This window comes from Lycium barbarum, chromosome 6 (genome assembly GCF_019175385.1).
Source record: "Lycium barbarum isolate Lr01 chromosome 6, ASM1917538v2, whole genome shotgun sequence".
Lineage (NCBI taxonomy): Eukaryota > Viridiplantae > Streptophyta > Magnoliopsida > Solanales > Solanaceae > Lycium > Lycium barbarum.
This window is the reverse complement of record NC_083342.1, coordinates 25,107,344-25,127,561: the sequence shown is the minus strand read 5'-3', so window position 1 is coordinate 25,127,561 and position 20,218 is coordinate 25,107,344. Positions and strand designations below refer to the sequence as shown.

Sequence of the window (20,218 nt, the reverse complement as noted above, 5' to 3'; positions counted from 1 at the left end):
CGAGGTGGAAAGGTAAGTGCCCGCACGACCTAGGCTAAATGGGTCGTGACAAGTTGGTATCAGAGCCCTAGGTTACCCGGTCTTTAATACAAGAGCGTGTCTAGTAGAGTTTTGTGGATTGGTACGATGAGCTCCGTACTTATCTACGGGAGGCTATAGGAAATTTAGGAAATCTCACCTTCTTTCTTTCCGTCGTGTTACTTTAAATTAGTATCTGGAAGGACCAAATTGGTATCTGACTCTTATCTCTTCTTTTACAGATGGTGAGGACTCGAGCTACGATGGCTCGAGGTCAGGTGCCAAAGCCTACAACTATGGCTGGCACTCGAGGGCGCGCTACAGTCACAGGCCGCAGTAGAGCGAGAGGCCGCGGGGCTGCCCCAGCTAGGGGCAGAGCTCCTGTAGTGGGCCAGCGACAAGAGAGGTCTCCATCTCCCGAGCTCGAGTATCAGCCGGGTAGAGACCAGGCCGCAGAGGATGGCATGGCCCCAGCACGGACATAACCTGAGGTTACTTCTAACCAGGCCTTACATGACACTATGGCCAGGATTTTACTTCACCTTGATGCCGAGCAGGCGACCGCCGGTGTTACTACTCCCGGCAGGGGTTCGCAAACTAGGGTTGGGGCGCAGACCCCTGAGCAGGGACCTACACGGGACGCACATCCTGCCGTAGTTATGGCTCCTCGTATTGATGCTATACCCGCCCCCGGTGAGGATATTAGGCCCATGGATGGCACTATTATGACTGCTGCTGATCAGGATTTAGTGGGGAGGTTCTGGAAGTTAGAGCCACCGAGGTTCTCTGGTACTTCGTCTGAGGATGCCTATGAATTTATTCTTGATAAGCATGAGTTGCTGCACCGTATGGGGATAGTGGAGACCCATAGCGTTGATTATGTGTCCTACCAGTTTTGCGGTGACGCGAAGACATGGTGGAGGTATTTCGTGGCGTGCAGACCTGAGGGTTCTCCTCCTTTGACTTGGACTCAGTTCTACCAGGCCTTTCTTGAGAAGTATGTGTCCCGGTCTTTGAGAAAGGCTTGTAGGGAGCAGTTTTTACACCTTATCTTTAGTATACATTATATACAACAATCATATTATACCTCATCTTCTAAAACATACATATGTACTCTTTTGAAAACAATATATATCCCTAATACATATAATTTTACATCTTGTCTTAATTACTTTCCTTTATTATGGGTATACCAACATACTATTTTCATACGCGCATACCATACATGTACTATCTTATTTTTTATTAATTCCCTTAGTCGTATTTTCATTATATGTACATATATAGTATTATCGTGTCATCATAACTATTTTTAAAGTATTCACCTAGGATATACTATCACATATGTAGATTATTTTCTTATAAAAATATACATCTCCTTATTCTATATGACACTTACTATTCTTATATAAAATAAATGTCATACATATTTTCCTCATGCATACATTAACATTAACTACTTCCTTTATAAATATGCATTTACTCACATAGTTATATTTACTTTAAAAACCCTTTTTTTTTATACAAATAGTTTTGAGAGAGTAGTTTCTTTTTCTGCAATTCTTTAAATAGGTGATAACAAATAAGAAATAATTAGATAATCCCCCTCTAGTGTTAATTAAGCTAAGTTTAAATACTGTCTTCAGATAAGCTCTGAGGGATGCTTAACACCTTCCCCTCGGGGTAAATAAAACCCTTACCTAGAATCTCACAGGTTTTAAAGACTAAAAAATGGAGTTTACTTTTTTTTACAAATGGTTTCCTAATATTTCCTAAAATTAGGTGGCGACTCTGAATATTTGCAAAACCAGAGGAAACATAGTCATAAGTTGTGAACTAGTTTTAATCCGTTAAAAATAGGGCATAACAATTGGTGTTGAGGGTTAGTAATTGGACTTCTTGAACTTCGGATTGAACTTTTCCAACTTATAGTTTTCCATTTTACCCTTATGGGCCCAGGGTCATCTTTATAGGGTTATTTTGGGGGGTTTTCTGAAAGCATTGCAATATTTATATCGTTAGATTCGTAGTCTAATGTATCTCATTTAATTGCTAGACTTTGAGTGTTCGGAGGTTATCCGGAAGTGGAAGGCCCAGATTTGGGAAGTTTGAGGCTCGTCTTCGGCTTCGAGGTAGGTTATGCCTTATCTTCTTAGACTTTGATTAGTGAATCACATGTGTTATGTAGTTATTGACGGGGAAAGCAAGATAGGCCTTCGAGCATGGTTGTGGTGTTAAATCCATTAGGTCGGTATGATTTCTGATTATGTGAGCTTGTCGCTGTTCTTTATGCAATTATTGACATATGATGTACTTGATTACGTAGTTATGGTGATGAAGGATGTGTTGGTTCTATTTCTGGTAGTTGAGATTGATTTTCTGATACATTTCCATGGTAGTTTAATAATTCGTGCAAGGATTGAATTGGCTTTATGGTGCTTTGTGAACTCCATATCATATTCATTGGCACTGTTACATGTGATCCCTCATCCTTGCATTCATGCATTCATACATGATGAAAGGGTTATGGAAACGGTTTCAAATTGGAAAGAAAGAGAAAGAAGAAAGTAACAAATGATTATTGCTATGATCCGAGGTTTGTTTCGGATATGTTGATAGAGCCACCGCTTGTAGTCCATCCTAGGTGGCTAGTACATGGACTCCACAGGTCCCCCATGGTTCATGACTATTGAAGCGACAAATGCTTATAGCATGTGTGTGTATATTTGAGATATTGGCCATTGCATTGCACATCATTGCATCTCATATGCATTGCATCTTTCATTATTGCATCATATATTATTCTATCGGATTCTTGTTGGTGTTGTACTTGCGTTGATCGATGGATGAGGTATTTCTTAGAACTTGGTAGATATGTGGAATAAAAGCTTAATCTAGGCTATGACTTGATGGTGTTGGGATATTCTGTGCCTGTAGATTATTGTTTGTTGTCTTATCTATTTACCTGTTGATTTTTGTATTTCATATACGTCATCTAATCTTAGTCGACCTATGATGCTTACTAGTAAGTGTGTTGTATTGATACTACTATTGCTGCACTTTTTCTGAGTGTCGAGTTTAAGGCAGTATCTACATCGGCCTCGAGTTTAGCCCCGAGGCTTCTTATCTCCAAATCGGAGGGTAAGCCACCTTCCAGCCTGCAGCCCTAGATCTCTTCTTGTATTGTCTATTTCTCTATCCCTCAAACAGTATTCCCTTGTGATAAGACAATTATTATATTTCTAGAGATGTATTTGGATTAATCGTTCTTGTGTGACTTCAAATCCTTGGGGGATGTATTTGACTTAGTATTCCGCACTTATGTTTATGTATGATTTAAGACTTATTGTTGTTGGTGTAATTTATTTCCGTGTATTTATTAATTGACTAAGTATTGATTGAGGGGATGGTTCGCCCACCGGGGGGTTAGTGTGGGTGCCATGATTTGGGTCGTGACACAATCACACCTCAAGTAAGGCATCCTTGCTATGTCAAACCTCCTCAGATGCAGTCCTCAAAGTCACAACGCTTATTACCTAGTTATTTCGCTAACCATACCAATTCAATCGTCAACTCTCTTCCCATCACTTGCTATACCATAAATGCACTTCCTCGACTTCCAATCAACTAACCGTTGAAGGCATGACGATCATGTCATTTTTTATACAATTACTCCCATTTCCTAGGATATCACCGAACTAAAGAGTCTGAATCACAACCCCACTCAATTGAGTCTTCAAATCATAGCTGCAATTTGAACTTGGTCATGCATCCTTATCACAGTAACACATCTCATACCATACCACGCGATGTCACATCAAGCCGCTCATGTGTGAATTCGAGAATGTGTCCTTACTATCAGTGAGAGATTGAAACAAATAAGTTTAGATCTTAAACCGAATCACATACGCATGATGAGGAAAGAAATAATGGAAGTTTCCAAAATATCTTATAGCCTCTCGAAGATAGGTACGGAGCTTATCGTACCGATTCACGAGACTAGATCTACTAGACATTGCTCTTGTACTCATGAGACCAGTGAACCTAGTGTCTGATACCAAAAGTGTCACGACCCAAAATTCAGTAGCCGTGAAGACACCTACCTCCACCCGGTAGGAGAACCAATAACAATCGAATTATCCAATTCATTTAGTTAATTAAACGGAAAGTAAGTGATAACACAATAATATCCAAAATCAAGTCTTTTACTAATAAACAAAGTTTGGAAATATACCACCCAAGACTAGTGTCATGTGTACAAGAGCCATTAAAGGTAATAATAGAAGTCTGAAATCACTAATACACTGTCTGGGATGAGAAGGAAAGATAAGAATACATAAAAGGATAGAAAGAGAATGGCGCTGCAGATCAACCATGCAACTATGATCAAGGTGAAACCTAAGACGAGCCTCACTATACAATTATGGAATATAAAAGAAGCGCTAACCGTTGCTAAACTAATAGGATACCAAGAAGTTGAAGTGGAAGCCTCAACCGCTATCAAGCTTCTTAAGGATGATGACATACAACACCATCCTCTTAGAGCTACCTTCTTAGAGGTATTATTGAAGACGACATATTTTTGTTGAATATCAGCAAAGCCTCAATTAAACACCTCAGGGGAAAGTTGAATCAATGTGCCATTTTCTAGCAAATGAATGGCACAAGCATGATGAAGATTATTAATAATCTGGGAAAATGCGTTCAAGGGCATGAAGTTTCTTCTCCTGGTAGACTTAATTGGTGTTGCTTTTGTATAACTGTAATCTTTTTTTTAACTTTTTCCAACGTAAAAAAAAAAATGATTATAAAAATTAACTCTTTCTATTTGAATATCAGTAAGTAGCAGTTGCTCGATCCTAATTTACATGATAATGACTTGTTTTGAAACATTCCAACATCTAACAATTCATTCTACTCATAATATTATTATATATAATATTTACAAATCATATTTAAATTTCACCTTTAACATGATATTTTCCTTATAAAACTAGCATTTAACTTGTTACCTATTATATTTTATACTACTAATATTTATGCGAGAATTCAAATAAACATATAAAATTCAAAAATAATCAAATAATATCATTAATATGAGGCACGAAAGTTCTTGTTTCTGGCATTACAATCATAAATGAAATTATCATCATACGATCAGGGTTTTGTTTTATGTTATCCTTTTTAATTTTTTTTTTTTTTGGCTCCTTCCTTTTCTCGTCCTCCTTTTTTTTTTTTTTTAATCCAAATAATAAAAGTGATTTTTTTTTATAAAAGAATATTCTCAATAGATTTGTTTTTTCGGGCAGTGTAGACCGTTCAATCAGTACAAGTAGTGTTAATTCGTTGTAGAGTTCAAAATAAAAGTAGAATTTACTTTTTCCTATGATTAATTTGTTTGTCTCACTTGTGCGTGTGATTAGATAACCTTGGTCATGTCTAATCATACAAGCCATATATGCCCGTGGATCGAACATGTTTATTCACTTTAATTAGCCTGTATTTAAGGTTTGTATTTTGTAAATAATTTTTAAAAATTTGTCATAGTCATGGCAATGAAAGTTGTTCATCAATGTGAAAAAGAAAATTAGTAAGAAGGTTGGGGAAAATTAATATTTTGATTTTAGATTTTTTTCTTTTAAATTGTTTAATATCTTATATGTATACCGATAAGTTGATATCCATCTCAATCAATTAACTGTTCAGATCCAAACATAAGAACCATTGTTGTACATATTGGATTTTTTAAAAGCAAAACTAATAAAATATTTTTATTAAATTAATTAAAAAATATGAGGAAATAAATGTGTCGGATAATTAAAATTGAAATGCATATGTCTATGGAATAAATATTATATGACATATTAGAAATGTAATATGTTATATCGTAAATCACCAAATTTTAATTCCGAAATGAAAATATAAAGTAATACACTTTATAAATGTAAAGAAACAATAATCAGAGAATGCAAAGGAGAGTAAGATAAGTAAAGTATTGACAAAGAAGGAAAACGGGTTTTCCTTCGATCTTAATACTTTAAACGTGAAAAGAGGACGAACAATAGCAATGCAAATTTGTACCAAAAGTTATATAAAGTGTACACTTTAACCAACTACTTTTTTATCCCACTTAGACATTTGTCATAGTCTCTCTTGAATAGACTATTTTCAAGAATATTTATTAGAAAAGGCTAATTTTATTTTGGTTTTATAAATGAACAAGTAATTTGGACACACACATATTATATTTTTCAAGAACGCGCAAAGTCAAGAGTGAACAAGTAAAAGTGCACGGAGGAAATAAATGTGTCGGAGAATTAAAATTGAAGTACATACATGTATACATGAGAAGAGAATACATATTCAGTACTATGACATATGTCCACGTGGGATAAAGAAGTAATTAATTAAAGTGTACAATTCATGTAACTTTTGGTACAAGTATTCATTGTTGTGTTAAAGTGTATAATTTGTAATGCTTATGGAACAATTTTTGTATACATAAGAAGAGAATACATATTCAGTACTATGACATATGTCCACGTGGGATAAAGAAGTAAAATTGAAGTGCATACGTTTATGGAATACATATTAAGTACTATGACATATTAGAAATGTCCACGTGAGATAGGAAAATAGTTGGGTAAAGTGTACAAGTTATATAGCTTATGGTATAAGCATTCATTGCGGATACAATCAGTGAAGCTTTTGGTACAGCTGTTTAAAGCTGTGTTCATCCCTTTAAAATTGAAGTGCATATATGTATACATGAGAAGAAAATAAATATTCAGCAAGAACGTGAAAAGTCAAAAGTGAACAAGTAAAAATGCACGGAGGAAATAATTTTGTGTAAGAGAATTAAAATTGAACTGCATATGCCTATACATGAGAAGAGAATAAATACTCGGCAAGAACGTGAAAAGTCAAAAGTGAACAAGTAAAAGTACACGGAGGAAATAAATATGTCGAAGAATTCGAATTGAAGTGCATACTTCTATACTTGAGAAATGAATAAATATTAAGTACTATGACATATTAGAAATGTCCACGTGAGATAGGAAAATAATTGGGTAAAGTGTACAAGTTATATAGCTTATGGTATAAGCATTCATTACGGGTACAATCTGTGAAGCTTTTGGTACTGCTGTTTAAAGCTGTGTTTGTCCCTTTAAGGGACTTATATATAATAGAAAAATGTAAAAAGCCAAAAGTGAACAAGTAAAAGTGCATGGAGGAAATAAATTTGTGTAGACGAATTAAAATTGAATTGCATATGTGTATACATGAAAAGAGAATAAATATTCGGCTAGAACATGAAAAGTTAAAAGTGAACAAGTAAAAGTGCAAGGAGGAAATAAATATGTCGGAGAATTAAATTTGAAGTGCATACTTCTATACATGAGAAATGAATAAATATTAAATATTATGACATATGTCTACGTGAGATATAAAAATAATTGAATAAAGTGTACAAGTTATATAGCTTTTGGTACTTTTTCTATAAGAATGTAAAAAGCCAAAAGTGAACAAGTAAAAGTGCATGGAGGAAATAAATTTGTGTAGGAGAATTAAAATTGAATTGCATATGTCTACATGAGAAGAGAATAAATATTCAGCTAGAACATGAAAAGTCAAAAGTGAACAAGTAAAAGTGCACGGAGGAAATAAATATGACGTAGGATTAAATTGAAGTGCATATGTCTATACATGAGAAGGAAACAAATATTAAGTATTATGACATATGTCTACGTGGGATATAAAAATAGTTGAATAAAGTGTACAATTTATATAACTTTTGGTACAAATTTTCTATGCGGGTACAATTTGAAAAGTGGTGGGTACAAGGAGGGAATGCTATATTCGTCCCTCCTTGGCACTTATTATATATAGAAAAATAGTTCAAGATCAAATTATTTTACTTTTCGCTTTTTATTTGTCAAATTGGCTACTTTTAAAATTAAGATTTGACGTGAAATATTCATCAATTTTACATGAAATAATTAAATTGATAAAATACTTTTCGTTGTTTCAAAATTATATAATCATTTTATTCAAATTTGGTACAATTGATCCTCTCAGAAAAATAAAAATAAAAAGGAATATTTCTTTTTATTCATCTAAATTTTGATAGACATAATCTTTTAACATTTGTACAGATAAAAATAGCAAGAAATTAATAGAAATTCTTTCATTCAAAGTTATTGAATGCACAACATAATCTATTCCATGTTACGACGACTGGACGACTTTTGACGCGTTACACCTGATTACACGTAATCTTGACTTTCGTCTTTCACTCGTGCAGTTGGATTGACACGTGACTTTAAATAAAATCTTGTGACCGAGCCCTGCCTATTAATGCTCGTATAAACTGGTTTAGATTGCACGTAATCTTGACTTTCGTCTCACTCGTGCAGTTAGACTGACTGGTAATTTTAAATTAAACCTTGTGATTAGGCCCTGCCTATTTATGTGCCAGATTGCACATAATCTTGACTTTTCGGTTTTACTTGTGCAGTTAGACTGACTAGTAACTTTAAATTAAATCTTGAGACCAAGCCCTGCCCGTTAATGCGCGTGTAAACTGGTCAGGACATTTATAAGGAAAAAAAAAAAGGAGAATTTTCACAAATAGTTGGAACTTGGAACAAGCTTTGAAATTTCCCATCTATAATGAGGTAAAATAAAATAAAATTAGAGATAAAATCAAATAAAAAGAGTGAGACTGTGAGCAAAAAGTCAAAATTGGGTGGTAAGAGAGAGAGGGAGAGGTGACAAGGTATTGGACGTCATCCCCATTTTCCCAACTTTCACCTGCTCTCGCTTCTCATCTGATTGATTTGCTCATTCTAAACTGCAGTTTGATTTCTCACTGATTTACACAACAGTTGAGGAACCTAGAAAGACAACAAAGAACTAGGAAGGGAAAAAACCCAACAAAAATAATCAAGATTTGATGATTCTGTTGTTTTATTTTGGCTTTCTTGCAAAGGTTGAACCTTTTGCTAGAGACCCTTTTCGTTTCTTGAACTGTAAGTGGTTTTACCTTTCGTTAATCTTCAATTATTATTATGTAACTTGCTACTGCTTATTTGAAGTTAGGTGTGTTTGTTTAGGGGTGGAGGGTTATAAAGTTTGGATTTTGAGGACTTGCTGAGCAAAGAGCTTACATTTTTTTTGTGTTGTTGAGGTTGGGGTATGGACCCGGGATGAGTTTTAGTTTGGATTTTACTAGATATGAGTTGTGAGCATGATTCTTGATTATCATATAGCCTAGAGAAAGTTCAATTTTGGGATTAGTAGTGTCTAAGATTTGAGATGAGCAATTCTTTAATCTTCAATTATTATTAGTAAATTGCCACTGTAGTGCTTGGTCGTCAGTTAGTATTATGTAACTAGCATACTGTTTTTTTGAAGTTGGGTGTGGAGGGTTATAAAGTTTAGATTTTGAGGACTTGGTGTGCAAAGATTTAACATTTTCTTTTCTGTTGGGGATGGGGAGAGGTGGGTGTAGATCAAGGAGGAGTTTTCTTTTGGATTTTACTAGATATGAGTTATGAGCATGATTCTTGATTATCATATAGCTTAGAACTAGGAGGGGGAGAAACCCAACAAAAATAGAAGGAAAATAACAAGATTTGATGATTCTGTTACTTTGGCTTTTAGCAAAGGTTGAGCCTTGCTAGGGACCCTTTTCGTTTATTGAACTGTAAGTGGCTTTACCTTTCTTGAATCTTCAATTATTATTATGTAAGTTGCTACTGTATTGCTTTAATCTTCAGTTAGTATGTAACTTCCTACTGCTTTTTTGAAGTTGGGTGTGTAGGGTTATAAATTTTGGATTTTGAGGACTTTGTGAGCAAAGAGTTTACTTCCCCCCCCCCCCCCCCCCCCCTGTTGAGGATTGGGTGGAGTGGGGTATGGATTAGGGAGGAGTTTTCTTTTGGATTTTACCAGATATTAGTTTTGAGAATTCGATGAGCAATTCTGTTTTCCCCTTAACTATGTGAAAGGTTCAAATTTACCCTTCGCTTAAAAAAATTACAAATTTACAGAGGGTGATTGACATTAGAGGTAAGGGCGGGGAGAGAGAAAAGAGGGACACACCAAAAAAAAAAAAACTCATAATTGGGCAGAAGGATCAATTTTTCCCCTGAACTATGTGAAAGGTTCAAATTTTTCCCTCTGTTTAAAAAAATTAATCCATAATTGAGGGACCGTGGCATCATTGGATGCTAAGCTTTTGCGTTTGAAAATAAGGGTAAATTTAGCCCATTTTAGTAACGACGGTGGCATATTTGACTCCAACTATTAACGGAGGCCAAATATGTTCCATTTCGCATAGTTTTGGGCAAACTTGACCCTTTGCCCTTTTGCTTTTGATACGAGGAAAGGCTATATAAGCTCTGAAGATGCCGTTGAGCTTAAGTCAAATTACTTGATGGAGACGCATCTATCGCGATGTCTATGCTTGTATGTCTATTGCTGAGGCTGTGTATTCAGCCATTCTGTTGCTTCTGATAGTTCTGTCCTCAATACAGAGTTGGAAGTAGTACGTTCGTATTGTTGTTTTATCTTATATAAACATTTTTGTTTGCTTCTTTAATGTTGGTTAGCTTTCAGTTGTTTTCTAGTTGCTGCTATAATTTGGTGCAAAATGAATAAACTTTACCTACTTTGAATATATAAGTAAACTAGATCAAACATTTGAAATACCAAAAGGTTTTAAATAGACGTTGTCCACATTTTTTGTTCTCCCTGATTTAACTTATTAATTGATAGAATCTTGTAACGTAAGTTGCCAGAATAATGAGTCTTTGAGTCTACAATTTAGTTTTGTTTGATGTGCAATGATTTTTTATATTTTTTAGCATCTTTCCGAAGTCCTGGGTACACTTTACCCTCCTCCCCACCTGGTGGGATTACACTGGGCATGTTCTTGTTGTTGTTGTTTCCGAAGTCCATGATAATTCAAGTCCCTTGCGAAGCACCTTCCCAACCTAATCCAACCCCTTTCCTTCTTCCCCCACCCTCACTGAAAAGAAAAGGAGACAAATTTTCGGTTTGCAGCCAATAGTTTGAAGGGTTGAAGTGTTAAGCAATTCACTTCAAAGACAAGTCTTTTGTGCTTTGATATTGTTACCCAATATCTTTGGCAGTTATCAACTTGATGTCTGCAAGTCAATATGTATTAATATCCGCTTCTGACTTGGTGATTTTACAGAAGATACTACATCTGATTTGTGTTTCAATTTCAATTGATAATCCACGAAGTTGGCTATAGTCCATGATGGCTGATATTAGTCCTAGTACATCAACAGATGCCGATACTGAAGATAAGAACAGGGTAAGTCAATTACCTCTCAAATCCACATGTAGTCTTTATTATTTAATTTTATGTTTTGAACTATGACTACTCTTGACTTCAATAAGCAAAAATTTTGATTGATTATAACGACTTTGTAAGTTGAATTTGGTTTTCCTTTAAAACCTGGTTTGGTATGTAGACTTATTTAATTTTCCTGAATTTGGTTGTTTAGCTTTTATCATTGAATCTAATCTTTATTATAAGTTAAATGAAATTGATATTTGGTCTCTGTTGATGCAGTACCAATTACAACAACTGGGTGCCGTAGCTTCTGATGGAAGTGACAGGCCGAAAGATCAAAAGGTATCACATATTGAATGATGGAATATGAGTGGAAAAGAAAAATTTATGTGATATTGAACTCTTGTTGTGCAGACACTACGTAGACTTGCTCAAAATCGTGAGGCTGCTCGAAAAAGCCGTCTAAGGAAAAAGGTAAATTGTCTTGCTATGGCATTATTTGCAGTTTCATTTGATCTACACTCCATGACTCTATTCATTTTTACTTGAGATTAATTTGGAAATGTAACTAACAGTCTTTAGGTTAACAGTTAGCAGTCATCTAAAACCTGCCTAACTAGATCTTGCCATTTAATTTTTATCCGGTGGGTCTGGAAATTCAATGTCATAATACTAGTCAAATGTTGCACCCAAGGGTGTGGCCCTGTGGTCAATGAATTAGGTTGAGAATCATGAGGTTTCAGGTTCAAATCCCAGCAGAGATGAAAACACTAGGTGATTTCTTCCCATCTGTCCTAGCCTTGGTAGACTGAGTTACCAACCTGTTGCTGGTGGGAGGTGGAAAGTATCCCTTGGAATTAGTCGAGGTGCGCGCAAGCTGGTCTGGACACCACAGTTATCAAAAACAAAAAAAAAAAAAAAAAAAAACTAGTCAAGACTCAAGATGGAAAAAAAAGAAGGTTTACTGTTAGAATCTATTAGTTTAGAATCTAGTCGACCTTGAATAAATGAGGGATTTGATCTGCAATTGAGCCTATTGCCATGTTGCCGACATGGTAAATGCTAGTAATTGTCAACTTCAAAGCCGAAATCCTGATTCAGCAACTTCTCCCTCTACAAATGTGAGGCATAATGAGCTAGAGTGTCACACTTTCAGTGGGTATTGGGACTTAATAGATGGTTAAAACTACTACGTATATGGGTATCAGTACTGCATAGATGTGCACCGATTGTAATGGCTTTATAGATCTCATCACAATATGGTAATTCCTATGTTGTTTTTTGTTGGTCTAGGCATATGTTCAACAGTTAGAGAGCAGCAGGATGAAGCTGACACAACTAGAACAGGAGCTTCAACGAGCTCGGCAACAGGTTTGTTCAGTATTTCTTGTGCCTTCATCTGTTTCTATCTGTGACCACCTAAGTACATATCACCTCAGTAGTTATTAGCTCACGACCTCTCCAATTATCAGCTTTTCTGAGACAGTTTCTTTCTTTTCCCAAAGGGCATATTTATTTCAGGTTCAGGAGATCAATCTCAGTCGATGAGTGGAAATGGTATGCTCATCTTCTGTATTCAGACTTTTATCATTAGAAGTTTATCACTTCTCATTTTTATGCTGGTTAATTTAGTATATTGATTTATGAAAAAAAAAATTGGCTGAGTAACGATCTGTTATCGCCAAGCACAAGTAGATTATGGTGGAATTGGTGCGTGGAACCTAGATATGATGCCCTCTAAGTAGTTTAAAGGTGACTTCAAGATGTTTCCACAGAAAATATTCAATCATTAACAAGGTTCCAGTGACTCGGACTGAGAAAGACATGGCTAAATGAATTTTCGTCAACTATGAAAATAAAATTTATTCCCTAATTGATCTGTCTAGAAGTTTGATATGTTATTGTCATATTTCTCAGTTCAGCCCAAGATAGCATGTATTAATCTGTCAATGAAAAGTGAAAACATTGCAAGTGGGTAGTTGAACAGCATTTCTGTTTTTTCTCCTCCTTCCTTTTTGTTTGCCCCCCCCACCCCGCGGGGGGGGGGGGGGGGGATGAAGTACTGTATTTGAAAGTGATTTTAAATGGCTCTATAGTCTAACTACCCAGACCAATGGCCCAATTTGTATGCAGGTGAAATTTACCGCACAATAACTGGATTTCAAGTGGGTAGTCAGGATTGCTAAATATTTGGTTAAATGCATCGGAAAAGGAACCATTACTTTCTTTACTTTGTGTATCTCTTAGCGGCATTCAATGGAGCACTAGAAGATATATTAGAGGTCACTGCCATAAAATAATGTCAGGAAAATAGATAACTGCAATTTATCATCGTGGGGCACGTACTTGAAGTGGAATTTTAACATTGATGAGCTGCCTTGTTCTTTACTTTCGCATGCTTTGGTTGAGAAATGTGCATTTTGCTTTGTTAAAATATGGGCTTTTGGGTCCTTCACAACCATTGATATGTATAGACTGGAGGGAATGGATGGTTATTGTCTTACTGGGCGATAGGCTGTGTGATCTTGCAAGGGACGAGATTTGCAGCAGTAAGCGGGATTGATGTGGGAGATGATAATGTCCACGTTGACCATTAATAAATTGAAAGAAATGCCAAAGAAAACAAGCAAAAAACTGAAAAAGGTAACTCAGAGATGAACAAAAGCGTCAACACAATTTGGCAGGCTTTTTTAATTCTGTGTCGATTTGAAAAGATTTGAAAAGATTTATATCTTTGGTCTCATTATGCTTTAACTAGACTAGGATCAGGAGTGCCTCAGAACAGGAGCCCAGGGATTATCTTAATTTTGCACCTGTTCTATATCCTTTCTGATGTGTTACTTATTAGATACCCTATAGATTTGCATCTTAATGGTGGGCTTCCTTATAGTTTTCTAAGTTGATTCTTCGAAGGCCTTGGATTTTCGTTATTTGATTCCATTATTTTATTTTACTACTTGATGCTGCAATTGAAATTTAATCTATCGACAAAAGTACTATTTTCAGATTTTATTAGTGGGCTTCATTCTTCGGAATTGTCAGATCTATATTGCTGTATTCACCCATATGTTTAATTATGCCAAGGGTGTTATTGCCTGAATTTTGGGCATTGGACATGTAACACATTTCATTAAAAAGGGTAGGGGCAGTACTGTAGCTTTGATAAAGAATGGAGAAGAATCTCAGCAGAATAGTTGAATAAGTTTAGTATACAGGTTATTGCATTCTTTTTCTTTTACCTTTTCTGGACAAGTCAAATGCATTTCATTAGTTACTTACCAAGATGTTTTTTTTCCCGGGGGGGGGGGGGGGGTGATGATGTACAGATGGGGTGTCTTCTTAGCACATTCATCCATCATGATAGTCCCTTTGTCTTTACAAAATTGAATTCTCTCCTTTGCGCTCTGACTCGATGTTACATCCTCATCTGTTCGTCGGAACACCCATGAAATGCTAAACAAGGAGCACACAAGGTTCCATACCAGAACCACTAAGAGGCCATTTGTGCCCTTATATGCCTCTTGCATAGGCTGCACTGCACCATCGTGTAACAGTTTCCCCCCTCCTTGGTTATCTGTTATCATGGAGGAGGAGCATAAACCATGAAAGCAGCTTTTAGATTAGTCATCAATAATTGTTCTGTGGAGTAGTAAATCATCTATATTGTGGTCTTTATTCCTTTACATAACATGGAATGCCCTTGAGTTCAGAATAATTGGTTTTGTAAAACCTACTTTGAATATAAAATTCCATCAAAGTAAATAATGCTAACTTCCGGTCCTTCTAGGAGCTTTGGCATTTGATGTAGAATATGCCCGATGGTTGGAAGAGCAGAACCGGCGAGTTAATGAGTTAAGGGGAGCTGTTAATTCTCATGCTGGTGATGCTGAACTTCGCATAATTGTCGATGGAATCTTGGCACACTATGATGACATATTCAGGATAAAGGGGGATGCTGCAAAGGCTGATGTTTTTCACATATTGTCGGGCATGTGGAAAACCCCTGCAGAAAGATGCTTCTTGTGGCTTGGTGGATTCCGTTCGTCTGAACTCCTCAAGGTGAGTCTTTGTCTTCCCACAAGTGAATATGCAGCTCGGCAAATAGCTTTCTCCCCCCTCCCTTTGGCTGAAAAAATAACAAAAAGAAAAGCTCATAAACTTGTGAATGTTGGTTGGACATGTGAGATGATGGTGCTTGTGTTTGAATGAAACAGGATATATATGGAAAATTTTAGTTGGGAGTTCTTTTTTTCCGTATTCCACCATTGACAGGAACTGTAGAGGACAAATATCAATTTCTGACTTGTTCTTTTTCTCCTTCTTTAAAGACAAGTTCCGACCTAATTTACTGCTACATCTTGATAAACTACTTTTGTATACTTTTCTAACTAGAAGTTCTCGGTAAGATGCACTTTTGGGGTGGACTACTCTGATTTCAGTATGCTCCGCCTCCTATTTGTTGTCCCTATGACGGTAGTTCTGTGCAGTGATTGAACAGAGATTATCTCTGCTGTCCCTATGGTGTTGTTTTAGTTACTCCCTCCACTCTTACCTTCCATTCTGGTTCGTCTGATTAGGTTTAGCATCTAAAATCTCCTCATTCTCTCTCTCTATCTCTCGTATCTTTTATATGGAAGTCTTTTAGCATATACCTTTACTATGAAACATAGAGCGAGCTTCTGACCTTAGTTACAGCCACCTTCTTGATGAATGACCTCTTCTTACTTCTCTAGCTGGAAGTTCTTGTTGAAGATTTTCTTTTGGGATGCACTGCTCTTATTTCAACATTGCTTTTGCAGCTCCTATTTATTGTCTTTGTATTGCAGTTCTTGTCAGTAAAATAAACAGCTCTTCATGTTTCCGTTCCCCCCCCCCCCCCCCCCCCCACACACACACACACACATCATCCCGTTTAAAAGATTAGGTAAGCTCTAATATCAAGTGGGCATTCCCTTTCTCTTTTTCTTTTCAAAGGGTAAAGGTGATGAGAAGAGATTATTGACTTAGTTTTTCTGCAAGTTGTTAAATTTCTTACCACTTTGTTGCAGCTGCTCATTAATCAGTTGGAGCCTTTAACCGAACAGCAATTATTGGCGATCAACAACTTGCAACAGTCATCCCAACAGGCAGAAGATGCATTATCCCAGGGAATGGAGGCATTACAGCAGTCTTTGGCTGAGACTCTCGCAGGGTCTCTTGGACCTTCAGGTTCCTCTGGGAATGTTGCCAATTATATGGGTCAAATGGCCATGGCAATGGGGAAGCTTGGAACTCTTGAGGGCTTCATACGGCAGGTGCTTAATCCTTCACATCTGTATCTATTCCTTTGAAATAATATGCTTGGTTGCTTCCTAAAAGCCTGCACATTTGTCATTGACATGTCAAACTTCTGCATCTTTCTGTTGGCTAGCCTTTTCCATAGCTGTCTCCTTATAAAGAAAGAGAGAGATGCATACGGAGAAGGAAAAGGGAAAAGTTTATTGCACCATCATATTATTATGATCATCGGTACATTTTGAATTACAAGCGATGAGGGTCCTGGGGAGGGGGAAGGGAGGGAAAACCGAAGTTACTGGTTAGAATTGAACTCTTTCTTAGTCTAAGGCAAGTGAACCTGGGACCACTAATTCTTATTTACTTCACAAAACAAACACCTTTGAACGGCTTTAGTTCCCAGCCAAACCAAAAGTGTCCATTTCACCTCACAGTACCACTAGCCAACTGATGTATGCATGATAATAGCACCTCCTCAAATCAGCTGTGGTCACTTACTACTGCCTTAAGTCAATAAAGTAAAATTCTCTGTCCTTGTTTGTACCTTGGCCTATTTGTAAGTTGCTTATTCCTTGTAAATTTAGGAGTTGTACATACTCCTCCTGTGAAATATTTGATTGATTCTGACGTCCATATATCTGGGATTAGGCGGCGTTATTAGCTGCATTTAAGATCTATTATTGGGGAATGTTCTCTCCTTTTCAAGCCTTAGATTTGGGTATTCGTTTTGAAGATGGAGGGGGAAGAGAAGGGGTTTTATGGGTCTCATACTCATTGCTTAAAGGGCGACTCCTGTTTTTTTTTTTTTTTTTTTTTTTAAATAACCGTGGTGTTCGAGCCAGCTTGCGTGCACCTTGACTGATTCCACCGGATACCTGCTACCGGTGCCACCGGCAGCAGGTACCAGGTCCACCAAGGCTAGAATAGATGAGAAGAAATCAGGCACCGGCAGCAGGTACCAGGTCCACCAAGGCTAGAACAGATGAGAAGAAATCACCTAATGTTTTTGGCTCTGGTGGGATTTGAACCTAGGACCTCATGGTTCTTAACACACTTCATTGATGGGGCGACTACTATTTAGTGATGATAATTTACATAAATTTGCTTTGGAACATATTGGGAATCAGTGGAAAATCCAACCATGGGTTGTGTAGAACCCATGTGTCATTGTCGAACTACATTTATATGTGTGTGTGTGAGAGTGAGTGAGAGAGAGAGGGAGAGAGAGAGATTTCAGAACTCACCCTCTCAAATCACAATCCGCCACTGCTAGGAATGTGTACCACATTTTGCACATGTTTGAAGATTTTTTTCTTCTTTTCTTTCTCACATAAATAGGCTGACCTATAAATTAAAAATGTTGTCTCAGGCTGATAACCTTCGGCAACAGACATTGCAGCAAATGCATCGCATATTGACAACTCGCCAATCAGCTCGTGCTCTTCTTGCGATCACTGATTATTTCTCTCGGCTTCGAGCACTGAGCTCTCTCTGGCTTGCTCGTCCTCGGGAATAACATCGACTTTCTTCTAATACTATGTTACTGAAAGATTCATGGTGACATTTGTAAATGAGAAACCTGTTTGTGGGAAAGCTGCTGGGATTTAATGGATATATATATTTCTTTCAAATTTCGTGGTGGCTGATAATACCTACCAGCTTAGATTTTTCAGGCAGCCATTTTAGTCTTTACTTGTTCATCTCTTGTAATGGTACTTGTAACATTGTTTATTTAACTTGGATAGACTCTGTGATAATGTGATCAATGAATTGTTGTATTTTAGCACATCAACTGGTTCCAGTTAAGGTTAATGGAAATGGACATTCACTGACTTACCTCCAATTTTTGCATTGTTATTTAGCTGCTGATTTTGTCATTCTAGCTTTGTCTACACATTCACATGTATGCCACTTTTTCCTGGCCCTTGACGTATACGTACTTGTACCGTATACATACGTCTAGGTAACACTCATCGACTCTCTTGAACAACTTTTGGAGATCAGATTAACGGTATTACTCAAATATATCCATTTTTTTTTGTAGTCCATTGCCTAACTAATCTTAATCTAATATCATTGTGTCCATAGGCAATCATACTGCCTCTTTTTTGTTCTTTCCTTTTTCCCTCAGAGGGTTTTTTGGTTTTCTTTGGGCATGAACAAAATTGACTTTTTGTCCAAACTAACAAGCATACGAGGACATCACAACAACAACAACATATCCAGTGAAATTTCACAAAGTGAGATCTGCGAAGGGCAGAGTGTACGCAGACTTTACCCGTACCTTGGTAGTAGAGGTTTCCGGTAGACCCTCGGGACAAGGACAAACAATTCAAAACAATATAAAAAGCAATTAAAAATACTATATAAAACATGATAAAGTTGTCCGGAAAAAAAAGGAGCCGTAACTACCTAACTTAATATGATAATTGAATTACAAGAAACAACGTAAGTAACAGAAATAGAAGGACAAGAAACTATAAGAGTAACAAGCATATGAAGACATCAAAGAAAATTATTACTATAAACCACCTTCCACGATTTGTCTCGCTCCTAAATGTACTCTAGGGCCAAATCTGTCACTATTTAATGATTTTTTTGTCAGTAATCTATCATTTCTTGCTTTAGACATATTGTTTTTTTCCTTGTTCAGAAATCAAGTAAGAATGCCAGGACAAAATAAATTTCCCTTGTATGGAACCTCAAAGAAAGTTTGCACCGTTATTTAGCTGTATATTTCCGTTTCTCTTATTTGGAAATTTGAAGGATTAGTCAAGTATATTTTAATTTTTGATTTAGTTTAACTAGAGTTTTACTCAATACACTGACGATGAAAAAAGATATTTACACTATTCGGTCACTAAAGTAATTATTAGTATATGATAAACATTAGTTAGGAATTTAATAAAAATGACAAGTTACCTATTATCACATATTTAATTAGATTGATCATGTAAAAAGTCTTTAAATCGTCAACACGTATAACTTAAAATATTTACACAATCAGAGTTTAAGACACTGGAGTAATTACTAGTATATGATAAACATTAGTTGGAAATTCAATAAAAATGATAAGTTACCTATTATCACATATTCAATTAGATTGATAGTGTAAAAAGTCTTTAAATCGTCAACATGTATAACTTATAACCATTTACATGGTAAGATAACATTTAATTCTAAGTATATGTAACTGAAATCCGTTTAACTAATTTTGAAACGAAGGAACCAAAAGCATTCTTAAGCAATAAAATGATATGACTCTAGATTCACTGACAAAAAATGTTTCTCTCCAATATTGAGATGGATGCGTTGAAAATCAAAATTATGGTCTCTAAGACTTGTAAAAGGAAAAGAGAGAGAGAGAAAAAAAAAAAAAAAAAGCAAAACAGTTCTTTTGTGTAGATTATGTGATTCTTTTAAGGAGAATAGGGAGAAGAAAATCTCCTTTAGTTTAACTTAAATGCTTCTCTAAAAGGCTTAATTTTTAAAAGAAATTTTCCTCACCAAAGATCTAGGGAAAATATGGAAAAGAATTAAGACTAACCAAAATAAATTATAGGAAACTTCATTGTTCTTATTGTTTTTCCTTTTTCT

General features: G+C 36.2%; 1 protein-coding gene across 2 annotated transcripts; it reads left to right on the top strand.

Annotated features, from left to right (window-relative positions):
- The first annotated feature begins 8,664 nt into the window (after window positions 1-8,664).
- On the top strand, window positions 8,665-18,464 carry LOC132643645 (transcription factor TGA2.2-like). Of its 2 annotated transcripts, XM_060360129.1 has the most exons (10): window positions 8,665-8,797; window positions 8,879-9,050; window positions 11,243-11,365; window positions 11,627-11,689; window positions 11,762-11,821; window positions 12,641-12,718; window positions 12,853-12,904; window positions 15,135-15,406; window positions 16,396-16,641; window positions 17,991-18,464. In XM_060360129.1, the coding sequence occupies exons 3-10, from the start codon at window positions 11,306-11,308 to the stop codon at window positions 18,135-18,137; spliced, it is 978 nt and encodes a 325-aa protein (XP_060216112.1). In that variant the 5' UTR covers window positions 8,665-8,797; window positions 8,879-9,050; window positions 11,243-11,305; the 3' UTR covers window positions 18,138-18,464. The 2 variants fall into 2 exon arrangements, with proteins under 2 accessions (XP_060216112.1, XP_060216111.1); XM_060360128.1 differs by having other exon boundaries at window positions 8,733-9,050.
- Window positions 18,465-20,218: the final 1,754 nt, after the last annotated feature.